The sequence below is a fragment of the Hippocampus comes genome, unplaced genomic scaffold (assembly GCF_001891065.2).
Source record: "Hippocampus comes isolate QL1 unplaced genomic scaffold, H_comes_QL1_v1.1 scaffold123, whole genome shotgun sequence".
NCBI classification, from domain to species: Eukaryota; Metazoa; Chordata; class Actinopteri; order Syngnathiformes; family Syngnathidae; genus Hippocampus; species Hippocampus comes.
The window spans coordinates 1-18,351 of NW_017804997.1; the positions used below are offsets into that span (position 1 = coordinate 1).

The window sequence follows — 18,351 nt, forward strand, 5'->3', positions numbered from 1 at the left end:
ATGCCAATGGGGCAGTGCTCCATCTTGTTGAAAATTGAAGTACATTGAAGTCTTAATACAGGAAAATCGTAAATATTTTAAGGGTGTCAATTATTTTTATTTTTATTTTTTGCTAAAATTGCAGCATGCCTCAGACCCTAGCCTGACTATAGTTGCTTTTTTCTGCAGCGCTGCTGAAACTAAAGTTCCTTTTGGTAAACTCTTAATGCCGTGATGTACTCTATTAAAGGAATCCATAATACCAAATAGATGTACTGTATTTGAATAAGAAATACACGAGTAGCCGAGGCAGCAAAATACACTGCACTCATTTTCTGTTGTTTAGGGAATTCGTTCATATCTGTAAGAATAAACTTTTATTGTGTTTGTTGGATCATTTTAAGTTACGAATAGTACAAATCAGTTCGAACTCTTACCTGAAAACCCGGCAGGGCAGGTACAAACATAACCATTGTTTTGATCTGCACAAGTGCCTCCATTATGGCAGGGTTCAGAGTCACACTCATCAATGTTAATGGTACAGTTCTGTCCTGTAATCAATACAGTACAGGTTTTTACAAGTTTACATAGAGAGGAGAGTTATGTATTTTTGGTGATCATTTTTCATTGTGTCACTTACCTGCAAACCCTGACTGACACTGGCAAATATATCCAGCTGCATTTGCATAGCTTCGTTCCCAATCAAGCTCCCAGTGACTCAGATTTGAACGTTCAAAACATTCCCCATCATTGTCACAAGGATGTTCAGCACACTCGTCGGTGTCAATCTCACAGTTTGTGCCTTCATAACCTGGATGGAGCAAAACAAAAATCAAATGTCAATACTGTGGTTGTCGTGAATCAAAATTACGATGATTATCTTCCTCTACGAGCCCTTAGCACGTGAGATTGACAAATTGTTTCTCTGTTACTGTTCCTAGGCCATATAGTGGTGATTACTAGCAGGAACCAATTGTAACCTGAAAGGGTTTTCTGCCCGACTGAATGTGTCTTGGTGAATGCACCTAACAAATAACTTTGTGAGCTCTGCGCAGCCATTATAAAACGAAGATCATACCAAAAGCAGAGTTAACTACTGACTAAACCGGGGATCAGCAACACGATGCTCCAGAGCCGCATGCGGCTCTTTAGCAACATCTAGTGGCTCCCTGGAGCTTTATAAAAAAAGCTGTGGTATTGGTTTTTTTAAAACATACACTTTATTTATGCTTTTAACAGTCTCGACAAACACAGACACGTCTGCGTCCGACTCCTTGCCTTATCTCTTCTCGTTCGACTTGAGAGGCGTTCAAAGACAGCCTCTGAAAAACGGAAATTAATGATCACTTCGCTGACACTAAGAAAAGCGAAAATAATGCACCAAAACAAAAAATAAAGCGAGGAAATCACAAAATAAATTCTATGGGGCCATTTGTGAACACACAACAAAGGAATGAATAACATAAACAATTCTGAGACAGTCCAGTCTCCTACATACATACAGCATGTGTTTCCTTCATTGTAAGTTTTAAAGAAGGCTTTTATTTTTTTGCGGCTCCAGACATATTTGTTTTTTGTCTTTGTTTTTTTCCTATATGGCTCTTTCAACATTTTGGGTTGCCGACCCCTGGACTAAACGAAGGAAGAAGGAGACAAGCAAGACATATATAAGGATATTTAGATCCTTCTGAATGTGAGCCCACAAAGTCTGTGTGCCTTTTTGTTGAATCAATTCTCTTCATAACTTTTGTCTTTCATTTATTGTTTTGTAATGCCATTTGTATTTATATGTTTCATGTCCATGTTTGTGACCAGTTCTCAAAGCTTTGTTACCGCTGCAGTGGTTTGTAGGCTCTCAGCTGCATTGTATTGTATTCACTTGAGCGTACAGTAGTACCATATAATGGATGCATAGCGCACCCACAGCCACTATTTTAGCTTCTATTCTATGCACCTCATAATGCAGTGTACCCTACACATAAAAACAGTTTTAAAATAGGCCATTTATTGAAGCTGTGCTTTATAATCTGAAGTGCCTTACAGTGCAGAAAATACGGTATTCATATAATAACCCTTAACAAGAAAAGAGTCTCAAAGGGCTTCACAAGCCCACAGTAAACACATATTTATGACATTCCCTGATCTACCTCCACCCACTCCACCCCCGCCACCCCAAGAGGGCAAGGAAAAACTCAAAAACCTCATATGGGGAAAAAGGGAGAACCCTTGAGAAGGGCCCAGAGATGACCAGGTTGCAATCGATGCTGAGTAGGCAACATGTAATCCAAAATGGTGCTGCACAATGTTAGTTAGAAAAATGTAAGAGTCTATTTAGCAAGATGAATTTTACATATGATGTGGTGCTATACAATGTTAACTTCAACATCACGAGAGTCCATATAATAGTCAAGTAAAATTTATTTATATAGCCGTAATCACAGAAAAATCAATGGATCACAAATAATCAGGATCGTTCTAATGCTGCTTCAGAGCTGGCTGATGAGCTGATTGTCTAAATCAGGTGTGTTGCAGCAGGGAGAGCCGGAAAACAGGCAGGACAGCAGCCCGGAGTTGGAGACCCCTGCTATAAATTGTCCCGAGGTGTGAGTGTAAGCGTGGGTGGTTGTTCGTCTGTGTGTGCTCTGTGATTGACTGGCAACCGATTCAGGGTGTGCTCCGCCTATGGCCCGAAGACGGCTGGGGTAGGCTCGAGCACCCTCCGCGAGCCTTGTGAGAATAAGCGGATCGGAAAATGAATGGATGGTTGGATGGATGATTTTCTTCACTTTGGAGCCCTTCAAACTGCATTTTTAGACCACAGAGGAACACTTGAAAAAGAACAACTCCGATGTGCATGCACCGTAGCCCTGCTGTACATGTCCATCTAAGTAGAAGGTCCATCCATCCATTTTCCGAACCGCTTGATCCTCACTAGGGTCGCGGGGGTGTGCTGGAGCCTATCCCAGCTGTCTTCGGGCAGTAGGCGGGGGACACCCCGAATCAGTTGCCAGCCAATCGCAGGGCACACAGAGACGAACAACCATCCACGCCCACACTCACACTTGGGGACAATTTAGAGTGTTCAATCAGCCTGCCATGATTCGGAATGTGGGAGGAAACCGGAGCACCCGGAGAAAACCCACGCAGGCCCGGGGAGAACATGCAAACTCCACACAGGGAGGCCGGAGCTGGAATCGAACCCGGTACCTCTGCACTGTGAAGCTGACGTGCTAACCTAAGTAGAAGGTGATTGCGCAAATGTTTGGTGTTTGACATATAGTTCAGGTACCTGGCCAACAGTCGCAAGTATAATCTTTCACTCCCTCCAGGCACGTAGCACCATGTTGGCAGGGATGAGACGCACATTCAGCGATGTCCACTTCACAATGGACGCCCTCAAATCCGGTATCACCGCAGTCACATTCATAGCTGCAACAAATTTAAATAATTTTTAAAATGGTTGTTGTTGAAGATAAAGGAAGATAAGTGAAACTGTGGTTAGTGTACAGAAAATATTTTCTGAAGAGTCTGGGCAAGTAGGGTCAAATTACAGAGCGATCCCAGAAAAATACAACTCGACTCAACACAACGGTATTTATAGAGTACTTTGGAATAACCACCACTGTATAAAAAGTAAAGTACATGGAGTGAAATAAGTCATACAATAGAATATCGAAGACGGTAAAAAGCACAAGGGCAGCCTGGTGGTTCAGTGGTTAGCGCTCGACCTCACAGTGCAGAGGTCGTGGGTTTGATCCCGGCTCCGGCCTTCCTGTGTGGAGTTTGCATGTTCGTGAGCGTGGATGGTTGTTCATCTGTATGTGCAGATGCAGGGTGTCCCCCGCCAACTGCCCGAAGACAGCTGGGATAGGCTCCAGCACCCACTGCGACCCTCGTGAGGATAAAGCCGATCGGAAAATGGATAGATGGATGGATGAACTGTAAAGTTCCCCAGTGTGGGACAAATAAAGGATATCTTATAAAAAGCACAAAAACAGTAAGAATAAACTCAAGTCTCATGCTGAGTCAAAAGTTAAAGAACAAAAATGAATGTGAAGATGATTTTATTTTAAAGATGGGCAGCGAGGGGTCTTGGCGAGCATTTCGTGGGAGGTCATTCCAATAGAAAATGGACTGGCAATGAAAAAGGCTCGATCCCCTCTGTCTGGCACAACACTGGGTGCCTAAATAAACAGGGAATTTCATATTAAGGTGGGACATGTAACGTACTAAAAGCTCCAAGTTTAAAGAGCTTCATGATAGGTTTTTGTACTGGTTGAGTCGCTGATGGTGTCGTGATACACTTGTCTGACTTGTGAGCGGGCAGTGTGAAATCGGTTCCCAATCAGTGACGATGTGGATGTGGGTGTGAATGGTTGTTCGAGCGGGCAGTGTGAAATCGGTTCCCACTCAGTGACGATGTGGATGTGGGTTTGAATGGTTGTCTCTATAGGTGCCCTGCAACTGACTGGCAACTAGTTCAGGGTGTTGTCTGTTTTCCGCCTCAAGTCAGTTGGGATTGGCTCCAGCACACCCCGCGGCCCTGTTCAGGATAAGCGGTGTTCAAAATTGATGGATGGATAGACTGACTGATTGGCATTATAGATGCACTGTTCATACGCTGTACCGCTTTAATTTTCAAAAAATACACTTACATAATTTACAATGAACCAAAAACATTCAAGAGTAAATAGAAACGAAGAAAACCAAGTGTATTTTTCCTTTCATAATTTTTGTTTGCATTTTGTCATCTGTTATTGTATGTTTTATATATGTTCAATAAACAAACAAACAATAAACAACGACAAACAAAACCAAGTCTTTTTCAAAGGATTCCCTCACCTGTTGACCATGTCACGACAGCCACCTCCATTGTTACATGGCTTACTTGCACACTCATCAATGTTAGCTTCACAACTGATGCCTTCAAACCCAGGAAGACATTCACATGAGTAAATGCCAATACCGTCGTGGCAGGTGCCTCCATTGTGGCAGGGATCCACTTCACACTCATCAATTTCAGTTTCGCAGTTGATTCCTAGTTAAGAAAAGGAAACACAAGATACTGTTTTAGATGGCAGTGTTTGAGAAATATCCTTAGTATTGGTTCTCCGGGCACTGAATCAATCGCAACTTGACTGGACTCTGTTTTCGCATCTTGATCCAAGCAGGCCATTCATGCAACAAGGCTAGTTATGACAGGACGATCATGAGTTTGACTCAAACATTTATGCTCCAGGTTGGCACATGCTGCAAACCACAAATGGTATGATTCTTATGGCATGCAAAATGACAATGGAATTGTATATAGGAGGAAGGTCGTGTTGTAAGCCATTTCCTTTCTTGAGGGATAGCTTCCACATTCAGCTAGATGACCTCTCTTACTCCTCTTTTCAAAAGCATCTGTCTTCATCGTACAGAACATGCACACTTTAGTCCTCAAAAAAGTGTTGTTTATCTTTAAGGTGCAGTTAAACAGCTGAGTTGTGACCTGAGGAGTTGGCCCAACAATATTTTGTCACGTGTCTGCTCAGAATTGATTTGTTTTTCACAATATATGAATCTGGATTTTCCTCACTGGACTTGACCACATCCAGTAAACCAGATTGCATTTCTCCATATGGGGTGTCCGGTCTTTTGAGTGTGTCACACAAACACCAATACTTGAGTTTTGGACTAATATCACTCACTGGAACACAAACTGTGTGTTGTCACAACCCCACAACATAGAGTGGATAATGTTCCAACCAGCCCACCAGCCAAAGAGAAAATTTATAGTGTAATGTTTCTGTTTTGTTTTGTTCTAAGTTCCAGCTGGAATGGAGGGCGTTCCCTCCAGCAGGGCGCCTGTCACGCATCATAATCATCTGACTATTTAAGGACTTCCAAGCTGATAAGCCAGTGTTGAATTATTCTCCTTGCTCATGGCTTCCTTCCAAATGCAATTTTCTGAACGCTCCATGTTTATGCTCTGTGACATTCTCGTCACATTTTGTCTTGGTGTTAGTCTAAGTGTGTTCTAGATTTGAGATTATAAGTTATTTCTGCTTATAATCGTCCTTGCCTTTTGCAAGCATTGTTTTCCTCATTTTATCCTGGTTTATTGTGTAACCAGTGTCATTTGTTGTCCTTTGTAGGTCCTGTGCATTTTTGTGTAAATAAATCTTTGTTAAATTCTCATCAAAGTCTACGTTTGTAGAGCCAAATTCTGCCCGGAGATATCAGGACACCTTGGCACACAGGCAACTCAGGGAGGCCTACAAAACCTATATGCATGGACAGAATTGGTGGTCACCCTCTTTTATGTAAGAAAAATAACTAAAAATCTGCGAGCAGCTATAAAGGGCCCTCGCAGCCCGAGCAAGATTGAGGCACTGGCACATTGGGATACTGGCACATTGGAATTTTTATTTTTTGAAAGAAAAAAAAAAATACATTAGATTAAAACCGACTTTGATGGAATATGAAATTTATAAAATGTCAAAAGTGAGTCAAAATTTCAAAGCAAATTAAAAAGGAAGACATTTTGCCTCATTTTTGGCCTTTAATAGAGGTGATTGACATTTTACCAATGTAGCTTTTAATCTAATGTACTGTACTTCATTTTCTAAGAATTACAAATTGTCCCACGTGCCAGTACCCAAGCTTTGCAAAGCCTGTGAGGGCCCTTTACAGCTGCTCGCAGCTTTTATTGGTAATGTTAATGTACATATGTATGTTACCTCAAAGCTTGATTTGGGGAAAAAAAGAAACACATTTATTTAAAAATGGTCTTTTCTTGAACTCATTCAGCCATACAAGTCTGTGCTTGTTGTGGTGGCAATCAACACGTCCACAATGAGGGATGCCATTAAGCTGAAGGAGTCCTAATGATGCTTGCTGAGGGGTACTGGTTGGCCAAGCGGAATGTAGCTTTGCCAGTCACTAAGGTAAAAACTGGGTCATGGGACGAGTTTTGCTTTTGAAAACAACTTCCAGAGGTTTCATTGAAATTCTGGTCCACCATCCTGGGGAAGCATCCATCCATCCATTTTCCAATCTGCTTATCCTCATGGGGGTCACAGGCATGCTGGAGCTTATCTCAGCCATCATCGGGCATGAGGCGGGGTACACCCCGAACTGGTTGCCAGCCAATCACAGGGCACACATAGACGACCTATCCACACTCACACTCACACCTGGGGGCAATTTAGAGTGTTCCATTAACTGCCATGCATGTTTTTGGAATGTTGGAGGAAACCAGAGTACCCGGAGAAAACCCACGCAGGCATGGGGAGAACATGCAAACACCACACAGGAAGGCTGGAGCTGGAATTGAACCCTGCACCTCTGCACTGTGAGGCCGATGCACAAAACAGTCGATAAACTTAAAACTTCATATGGTAGGGATGTGCCACTCTTGATTTCGACTGGGGTGTGGTGAACTTTGGAGAACTCTTCAGTCCCGCCAACACAGTTTCCCACGTCTGATGTGTCTGAGGCTGGCTATCCTATCTCTGGGGTTGAAGTCACCGAGGTGGTTAAAAAGCTCCTCGGTGGCGGAGCGCTATGTGTGGATAAAATGAAGCTATGGGACAGAACATCAGATTGGCAGACCAGGGTGGTGGTCTCCCTTTTTAAAAAGGTGGACCGTAATGTGTGTTTCAAATACAGGTGGGTCACACTGATCAGGCCTCCCTGATCAGATCTGTTCAGGAGTTCTGGAGGGAGGGCCTGTTGGGAAGTTGAGTCTCAGATTTAGGAGGAGCAGTGTAGTTTTTGTCTTGTTTGTGGACAAGCTCTACAATCTACACCCTCGGCAGATCCCACGAGGGTGAATGAGTGTTCGCTCAATCTGTATACATGTGTTTTGTGGACTGTAGGCCATGATGACCAAAAGTACAGGATTCCAAAAGCAGCCAAAATGAGTTTCGTCCGAGAGTGTCCACACTTTCGTTTTGAGATAGGGTGAGAAGCTCGGTCATCTGGGAGTGGATCAGAGTAGAGCCATTGCTCCCCTGAATCAAGAGGAGCGATATGAGGTTGCTTAGGCATCCGGTTAGGATGCCCCGTGGATTCCTTCCTTGTCAGGCATGTTCCACAGGTAGGAGGCTCCAGGGACGACTCAGGTCAAGTTGCAGACACTATGTCTCCCGGCTCCTCAGCACGCATCCAGAAGAGCTAGACAGAGTGGCTGTGGAGAAGGATGTCAGGGCAACCTGACCCCGTTAAACAAATGGATGGATGGATGGATGCATGAATATTAGATTGTGCCTGCATATTACACATTTTGTATTACAGTTACTTTAAGTGTGAGTATCCTGTGAATGTTTGTGTCTAAATTTTGATTTACCTGCAAAGCCCATGAGGCACTCACACGTATAGTGGTCCTTTTCATTGATGCAAGTACCATTGTTATCACATGGTCTTGATGCACACTCATTGATGTCAATTTCACAGGTGTGGCCCTGAAAACCTGGCACACAGAAGCAATGGAACTCTGCCACTCCATCAATACAGAGAGCACCGTTTTGACAAGGCTCCGACAAGCAATCATTTATATCCTCCTCACACGTTTTTCCTTCATATCCTGGTGCACATTGGCATTCAAAGCCTTGTGGGTGAAAAATGCAGGTCCCATTGTTCATGCAGGGTTCGTCAATGCAGTCAGTTACACGTTGGTGGCATCTTGGCCCTCCATAACCAGCGGGACACCTGCAGAAGTATCCATTGAGTTGATCTACACACAAATAACGTGGCTCAGAGCAGGGGCTACTCAGGCACTCGTCCATCTCCTCCGCGCAGTTATCACCCGATAGGCCACTTGGGCAGATGCAATGGTATTCTGGCATACCAAGAGTGCTGATGCAGTTTTCACATGGTGCAAAGGAACAAGCATCATAGAGTTGGTCACAATTTTTGCCCATGTATCTCACTCCTTCATTGACACAAATGCAAGCATAATCATCCGTTGTGTCCACACAGGTGGCTCCATTTTGACAAGGTGCAGACAGGCATTTTTCAGGTACGGCTGTGCAGAAGATTCCTGAAAAAGAAAGGGAAGAGTCGAGATACCAATCCCATACATGGTAATTCAATGTAAACATTTCTGGTGGGTTAATTCAATGACCAAGATAATTGATTTCAAGATTCGGGATTTTTGTTTTGTACCTTATGTCTCTATTATAACAATGCTTCTTGCGAGTTAATTTTATGCTACTGGAAATTCTGTTTATTACTCTAAGAAAGGATGCCCATTTTTAAAGAGCCATTCTATGATAAAAAATGTGAATGACCATTTTCGCCCAAGATAAGGTGCAATTATGTAATTGTTGTTAAATTTGATTTTGTGATAACTTTCATTGCCTTGTGTTGGTGCCCACCTCGAATTCAAATTTGCATTTTTACTTTGTGAATGCTTGCCCAGTCAATTTATTGTAAAAAGATTTCATGCTTAGACTTGGAATTGCCTATTCCTCAGACCCTCAAGGGGTCACTGTCCAAATGAGAAAAAATGAGCAAAGCGAAGAAAAAAGGAAACTATGAATTAAGGAAGCAAGAATGCAATGAAATAAGAAAGCAAGGAAACTAGGAACCAAAGAAAGAAGGAAGCAAAGAAATAAGGTAGCAAGGAAACGAAGAAGCAAGCAAACTGGGAACCAAAGAAAGAAGGAAGCAAAGAAATAAGGTAGCAAGGAAACTAAGAAGCAAGTGAGGAAGGAAGCCAGGAAACAAGGAAAGAAGTAAGGAAACTAGGAAGCAACGAGGAAAGCTAGAAAACAAGGAAGCAAGCATCTATGACGCGAGGAAGGTAGGAAGGAAACTAGGAAGCAAGGAAATAAGTAATCAAGGTAACAAGGAAATTAGAAAACAAGGCAGCCAGGAAACAGGGAAGGAAGTAAGGAAACTAAGAAGGAAGGAAGAAAGCTGGGGAACAAGGCAGCAAGGATCTATGAAGGAAGGAAGGAAGGAAGGAAACTAGGAAGCAAGAAAACAAGTAATCAAGGTAGGAAATTAAAAGCAAGGAAGGAAGCATCTTAGGTATACGCAATCCATCTATCCATCCATTTTCATCATTGCTTATCCTGAACAGGGTCGCAGGCGGGTGCTGGAGCCTATCCCAGCTGACTTCAGGCCGAAGACGGGACTACACCCTGAACTGGTCGGCACTCAGTCGCAGGGAACATTGACAAGGCTCGGGTATGCCCCAAATGATGATGAGATCTCACACACGTAGACATTGATAAAGGTTTAACAAAAAGTGTTTATTTAGAGAAAAGCATAGAACCGACAAAGTACAAACAAAGGTCACTGGCAACAAAGAGCCATTAAAACACAGAGCAAACATGGCAATGTAATAGTTAAACAAGAATACACTAGAAAACTAAATTGCAAAAGAGTTCAATAATGCGAAATCAAACTGAAGAGAACAACATGATGCGATAAAACATACAAAAATGAGATCAACACGGACGAAAGTGAACTATGAGCAGGGACAAGAGTCTTGAAAACAATCACTTGAAGCATGAAAAGCGAGCAAAATTAATAATCCGATAAAGAACAGCCGTCGTCGGAGTCCTTATAAAGTCCAGTGACTGCAACAAGAGACAGGTGCACCGTTGCAGGGAACACCTTCCACTTCAGCCGGAACTGAAACAAAAAGATCAAACCATGACACATATAGAGATGAACAACCATTCATACCTTTGCGGAGTGGGAACTGATCCCACGGTGCCCGCACACAAGTCAGACAAGTGCACCACTACGCCATTAGTGGCACGGTGTATGTAATATTTTTGCAAATATAGCCGCCGCAATGGGGATGTCTTGGGATAATCCGGGGCGTTGCTAATGATTTGGTCGGTATGGCCGACCCACTGGGGAAGCTGAGGGATGAGAATCTGGGGTGCACCTAATATTTTGGCCAACATGGTCGACCCATTGGAGGAATCTCGAGATGAGAATCTGGGGTGTTCCTAGTGTGTTGGCCAATATGGCCACACTATTGGGGATGCTGAGGGATGAGAATCCAGGGTGTTGCTCATGATTTGGCCAGTATGGCTGACCCACTGGGGACGGTGAGGGATGAGAATCCGGGGTGCACCTAATATTTTGGCCAACATGGCCAACCCACCAGAGGACTCTCGGGATGAGAATTCGGGGTGTACCTAATAATTTGCCAGTACAGACGTCCCACTGGGGATGCCTGAGGATGAGAATCTGTGGTTTTCGACCTTGCCACTTACATGCTGTGATTTCTCCAAATTTTCTTCATCTTTGATGATATTATAGACCAGGGGTGGCCAACCAGTCAGAGACTAAGAGCCAATTTTTTTTGTCTGTGTTACTGCAAAGAGCCGCGCGCACACACACACACACACACACACACACACACACACACACACACACTTTTTTGCCCAAAGATCGACTTTTGGAGCACCAACCTCCCACAATCGACCCGATCGCACACGTGCAAGCATCCACAATCGATCCGATTGCACATGTGCAAGCATATGAACACACACACACACACGCGCACACACGCACACGACCATGCACTCGTGCACGTATGCATGCACGCAATGACGACCAACAGCCTGAGCGCCCGAACATAAATTGAATTGAATTGAATACAACTTTATTGTCAAATGTGCTGTATGTATGTGTAACATACAGGACAGATGACATATAGACAGACAGACATATAACACTCTCCCTTTTAAATTGAAAAGAAAACTTCATTTAAAAAAAAAAATTCAAAACACAACTTCACATCAAGCACATGGGGAAAAAAGTGACATTGTGCACTGGCGTTTCATTTTTTTATTTTTTTGTTTTGAAGGAACACTAGCACAAGTGTTCCTTCAAAACACTGCACTGCTGTAGTATTATGCATGTTGTCCTCGAAGTATGTCCCTTTGTCTGCGCATGAGCGGTGATTCAGTCATCTGAATGGTTGTCCTCTATGTCAATCAGTGATTCAGTCATCTAATTGGTTGCCCTCTATGTCAATCAAGTAATGGGATTGGTGATAGGCTGACGTAGTACGTTCCATGTATTAAGCACCGTTGTTTTAATGGCAGCGCCGTCGCCGAGGCGTTTTCGACAATTGTGTGAAAGCCCGGGAGCTGAATTGAACCAGCCAAAGAGCTGCATGCGGCTCGCGAGCCGCGGGTTAGCCACCCCTGTTATAGACCATGGATGATGAAATCATCCATGGTCTATATGAAATGAAATTTCTTGGAATTGTACATTGAGGGGGCTTTGCATGTTCTCCCCGTGTCTGCGTGGGTTTTCTCCGGGTACTCCGGTTTCCTCCCACATTCCAAAAACATGCATGGCAGGTTAATGGAACGCTCAAAATTGTCCCTAGGGGTGAGCGTGAGCGCGGATGGTTATTCGTCTCTGCATGCCCTGCGATTGGCTGGCAACTGGGTGTTCCCCGCCTACTGCCTGAAGACAGCTGGGATAGGCTCCAGCACCCCCTGCGGCCCTTGTGAGGATAAGTGGATTGGAAAATGGATGGATGAATGGATGGATATACACTGAGGACCATTGTCCTTAAGCTGTTCGACAATTTTCTCACGTAGTTGTTCACAAAGACGTGAACCTTGCCCCATTTTTGCTTGTGAATGACCAGTAGCGTGGTAAAATAACGACAGTTATGAAAATGACGCAGAGTCCTTGATCTCTTTAAAGTTTCCACTAGTGTTGAAATACTAATAAGCAACAGTTAATAATTCAGAGTGGCGATGCGACAATAATGAATATGGTAATGCTACGTTCACAACGCGCCACCTATTCCAAACTTGCTAATTTTTTGGCTCTGTCCCGCTGTTGGAATCTGGCTGTGTTGTACAGCTTCCACTGCCCACACCCCGCAATGACTACTGTATTTCGTCCTATATTTACTATTATTTTCATCATTTACATTCAGACAGGTAGTAGCTTTGGAAAAAAAGCTATTTTTCAAATCGGTTTCACCAAACACGAAGAAATAAAGTGAGGCGAATGTTAAATGGAGTGAATGACACAGATTTAAGTGACACTTTCTATCTTGACCTCATTAACTGGGAAAATGAAGGAGAAAAACTCAGCAGCATCACAAATGAAGACAAGATGATCACTTACCTGCTGATTAAAGGGAATTTCATAATTATGAGACTGGACAATGGTGCAAAAGCAAATGTCTATAGCATGTCCGATGTAAGAGAAATGCAGGTAATGCCAAAAATACACAGAAAGAGTTGAAAGATTGCAATGGACACCCATGAAGTGCTTTGGTACCTGTAAATTGAATGTCAATGTTAAAGGTAACAGTGCACAATGTACAATTTTTGGTTGTTACTGACAATTGTGAATCACTTTTGGGTGACAAGAGCTGTGAAAAGCAAAGACTGCTGAGACAGACTCAAAATGTGACACTGTTATTGGCCCAAACTTTTCTGTGTTCAAAGGTTTTGTGTACAATACCCTTTACATACAAAATAAGACAAGTATCCCGGGAGACTGTCGGTTGAGTAGGAGCACCCGTGGCAAAAGCCAAATTGTGGTTACTTTCTGTTCCTGATTTGCCACTTCTGTACATTTTTCAGCAAAAGAAAAGAACTGGACAGGAGGCTACTGAATGGGTCAACTCCCAGGTTGTCTGAAAAAATGATGAGTTGAGAACATGCATGGGCCTAAAAGATCGAAATTAAAAAAATCAAGCATGAGTACTACCAAATACCCACATGAGAAAAAATGGTGAAATCAGTGAAATGGTAAGAGCAACCTATTTCACAAAACTTAAAGCTTCACAAGGTTTCTGGCATTTAAGACTGGATGAGTGCAGTAATAAATACTGCACCTTTGATAAACCTAACTGGTATTGTATGTGACCGAATACCCAATTTGTCATATGGCTAGAACACTTTATAACACTATTAAAGGATTCCATCCATCCATCCATTACCAAGGTTGCTTATCCTCACGAGGGTTACGGGCATGCTGGAGCCTAAACCAGCTGTCTTTGGGGAGCTGGCGGGGTACACTTTGAACTGTTTGCTAGCCAATTGCAGGTTACACAGACAAATAACCATTCACACTCACAGTCACACCTACAGACAATTAAAGGAACTCAATTTACCTACCATGGCATGTTTTTCGAATGTGGGAGGAAACTGGAGTACCTGGAGAAAACCCATGCGGGCACCGATAGAACATGCAAACTCAACACGGGAAGGCCAGAGCCCGGGATTGAACCCTGGATCTCTGCACTGTGAGGTGGACGTACTAACCACTCCTTCACCGTGTCGCTCTTAACCGCCATTTGGAATAAAATCTACACCATAAATATTCCACAGAGCAATGGAAAATATTGAAGGCTTAGGGGGAGTCGATGACATTATCGTATGGGGCTTGACTCTCCAAGAGCACAACCAGAGGCTTTATAAGGTAATGGAGCGCGTACAAAAGTATGGACTGAAACAACAGAGCCAAGTGTGAGTATGAAGTGCAAGAGATCCTTTTCCTTGGGGGCAAACTTACAACACAAGGCATACAACCAAACCAAGACAAAATAAAAGGGATACTGAACATAACAAGACCAACAGACAAAACATGTACAATGTGCAGTATGGGAATGGTAAATTTTACAGACAAATTTATTCCCAACCTCACAGCAAAGACATCCTGCATCCATGCGATCTGGCGTTCCTTCATTGGGTCCTTGTGCATTTTCGAGTTCTTTCTAAGATTCTATTATTTGTTTTCAAATCTTTAAATGGCATCTTACCTTGCTGAGCTCCTCCACCCCTACGCACCAGAGTCTCAGGTCTGCAGACCAGACACTTTTAGAGGTACTAAGGACTAAGCGAAGGCTCAGATGGAATTGAGCCTTTTCCGATGCCGGTCTCTCTCTTTGGAATGACCTCCCACAAAATTTCAGGTTTGCCCTGTAATTGACTGGTGACCAGTTCAGAGTGTAGTTTGCCTTTTTCCCTTCGTCAGCAGCGACGGGCTCCAGCACTCCCCGCAACCCTGTTCAGGATAAGCGATGTTGAAAATGGATGAATAGTTAAATTTTGGGCAAGCCCCCTCGCTGCCCATCTTCAAAACTCATCTTAATACGAATTTTGATTTTAGTTTTACTGTTTCATTTGTTGTTATATTTATTTTGCTCCATGTACAGCAGTTTGTATATAGCGCGGTGGTTGTTTTAAAGTGCACTATAAATACAGTTGAGTTGAGTTGAGCCAAAGCAGGTTAGTTGGCCTCCTTGACCTGTGCAGCCTCTTCATGTTGTAATCCCTGTTGCCGTTCAGGACAATCCCCTTGCTGCTCTAATCTTCTCATGACAGAATGGCTAGCATATATGATTTAAATTTAAGGTTATTGACTCACATTTCTCCGTTACATACTTTTATCCTATTATTCTTATGAATTTCTATTTCATTCAATTCAGAATTACAACAATGCAACACTCTTACTGAATATTTTAGAAAGATTATTGTAATTAGATGTGTATTTTTAAAAATGATTTTCAGAACAATTACATTAAAAAACCCACACAAAAAAGACATTTGGAGGGCCACAAATCTTTGCATTGGGATTTTCTTCACCAATAACAAGCCTTGTTTTTCCACTCTGACCCTGCAATTCAACTTGAGTTGGCTGAATGGGGAAATATAATGTTCCTCCTGATTGTAAGCAACCTATTTTAATTTTCTCAAAACTCGTCAGTCTGCTTTGTAATTTGGTGCAGAGTTGTTTTTTCAATTAATAATATTGAATTCAAATTCCGGTAGTCGTACTAGCCTAATGCTGCGGTCAGACCGAACGCAAGCCAAGTGATTCTGGCTTCACGTTTTCAATGTTGTGGGACATTGTGGGACACTATCATTATGGTCTGTTGGACACAGAGGAAAATGTCACAGCCAGCTTCCAGTAGATACCAGGATAGAGGAAAAAAAATTGCAGGTTTGGATAATGCCGAATGAGAAAGTTGGCAAATCTGGTTAGTGATTTCACACGTTTACCGCTTTTGAACTGTCAAGCAAGATAGCATTTTGCAGTCAATATAATAACACAACCACTGGTCACCAGGTTAATAAACGGTGTTCAAACTTTTTTCATCTGTCAAAAGAGCCCCTTCTCTTCTCCACTTGAAGGAATTGGCGTGTGGTTGGACAGTGAACAAAAGCATGCAAGACGCAGTCTGAACCTAGCATAATATCGCTAAATTTATCAAATAAACATACAGTACAATAAACTATGTGACATACAATTCTTCATACAGATAATGTGCTTTATAGTCTGGTGCACCTTATGTATGACAATGTATAAAATAGACCCGTTTATTGATATTGTGCCGAAAACTCCAGTGCACCTAACGGTCTGGAAAATATGGTATGCAAATGTAACGTAAAGTGACATAACGCTTCCCATGTCCATCAATACAGTCGAAGACCACGTTACAAAGTCCGCATCACAGTTGACTTCATTCTGCCGTGCAGGAGTTACCACTCATAAATCTTGTTCTTATAAGAATTTTGAAAAGGTCCTAACAAAAGTGTTTAGTATTTTTTTGTTCCTAGTAATTTTTTGAAAGCAGCTACATTCCTGGAAAAAAAAACAAAAAAAAAAAACCCACACACATTCTGCTTGCTTGTTAATGTATACAACAGTACCGGTAAATGTTTTATATTCAAATTACACTCCTTTTTTCAGCCATGCCTTGTTTCCTTGCGGCATTCTAAAGATTACTAAACATTGGTAAAAATGCTTTACAATACTTCTACTGCTGCTCAGTAAATAATACACAAGTATACAGTAAATAAACAAGTTAATGAAACAGACATATTGATCCATCTTGTGATCGGAGACTATGAGCATAAGCAACCATGAGCGTCTGGTTCACAGCCCAAGTTGATAGTGACTACTTAGTGCCACCCCTTATGAAGATTAAATCTACTCAGTAATAATGCTAATACATGCAAGCTAAACACAATAGGTTTACAGACAGACAGGCTTCAAGATTAAATTGTTCTTGCAATATATGTTTCAAAGTAATGGTTACACTCAGGAAACAAATTAAAATACAACCAAGTTGCCTCTACTCACCCCATTTGAACATCATCGTTGTCAAAAACAGAGTCTTAAGATTAAAATACGCCTTCCCAAAATCCATTTTACATGATGTGATGAGGGTATTATAAAAACGGTGATACTGTAATCCTGACATTAAATGGAGAGATTTCCTGTTTGTTACTGTCACCTTGTGCGAATAGGCAGGCAAAGAACATACTGCTTTTGTCGAACTGCCAGTAAGCACAGCCCAGGTCTTAAGATCCAGTGCCACATAGTCTGGAGTAGAATTAGACATGACAGGCTAACTGGAAGACATGAGCTGGTTAAACCGTTCACACCGATTCTCGTTCTTTGTTTCCATCGGTGTCAGGTGAAAAGTATCTTTTTTTATTCATTTTGTAAACACTGAAAGATTAAAAAGTGACAAATGAACTACTAATTAATCCAAATGTGTGAATAGTTTGCCAGATACCACATAAGATAATTTTCCACAAGGTTGTGTTTTTTTTTTTCTTTTTCTTGTAGCGATGTAGCTCTGACACAAACAGAGCTGTCTGTACACACACACACACACACACACACACACACACACACACACACACACACACACACACGCACACGCACACACACCTCCCCCCTGTGCTCAGCTCTCTGGTAGGCAGAGACAGAGCGGCGGGTTTGACTTCATACATTGTTTGGGGGGAGAGGCAAGCCGAAAGGTAGTCCTAAATATGTCTGCCTTGCCTGATGTAAAGAAGCCTCCACAGTGCTAAACGGCATATTCAAGGAGTTGAGAAAGTGACAGACAGGTTTGAGAGGTGTGACACGTCTAAACAAGTTCAAATAGAATTTTAACAAGTGGAAATTTGGGGACAAACAAGCTTGTTCCCCACTGGTTCATCTCTGCTGTTGTTTGTATTTCCCAGCCCAGCATCACCAGAGGAGGACTACAGCTTGTGGAACTTTGAATGGCTGAAACAGAAGCCACCAGCACCAGCGGTGTTGGTGGTTCCACTCGCCTTGATTCTTGGACGTGAGGATGGCAAGCTGCTGCTACGGAGCGCTGTTAAAGCACTCCACAAGACTGAGCACTCTGCGGACCGGGGGTGGGATACACCCAGATGGCTGCAGCTCGGGTATCCGAGGGTGGTGTCCTTCGGGTTCCCAAATGCTCGACATGACTACCTCAAACCATTGAGCCAGCAGGGTGGCCGCGTCATGGAACCCCACAAGCGAGGTCTCGTTGTCGCACCGGTCGTCCTTGGCTGGCTAAAGCTTTTATTTTCTTATCTGAGTCTACGGGATCCATTATTCTGTCAGGTT

The 18,351-nt window shown here is 42.7% G+C and overlaps 1 protein-coding gene across 1 annotated transcript; it reads right to left on the reverse strand.

The window, feature by feature from the left end:
* Positions 1-416: 416 nt before the first annotated feature.
* Positions 417-17,247, reverse strand: LOC109530101 (fibropellin-1-like; the record flags this gene model as incomplete). Its single annotated transcript, XM_019893671.1, has 6 exons — positions 17,062-17,247; positions 8,312-9,004; positions 4,822-5,017; positions 3,269-3,408; positions 620-790; positions 417-530 (listed from the first exon to the last, which is right to left on the reverse strand). Coding segments are annotated over exons 1-6 (1,435 nt in total), but the record flags the coding sequence as incomplete, so codon positions are not given.
* Between the last annotated feature and the right edge of the window lie 1,104 nt (positions 17,248-18,351).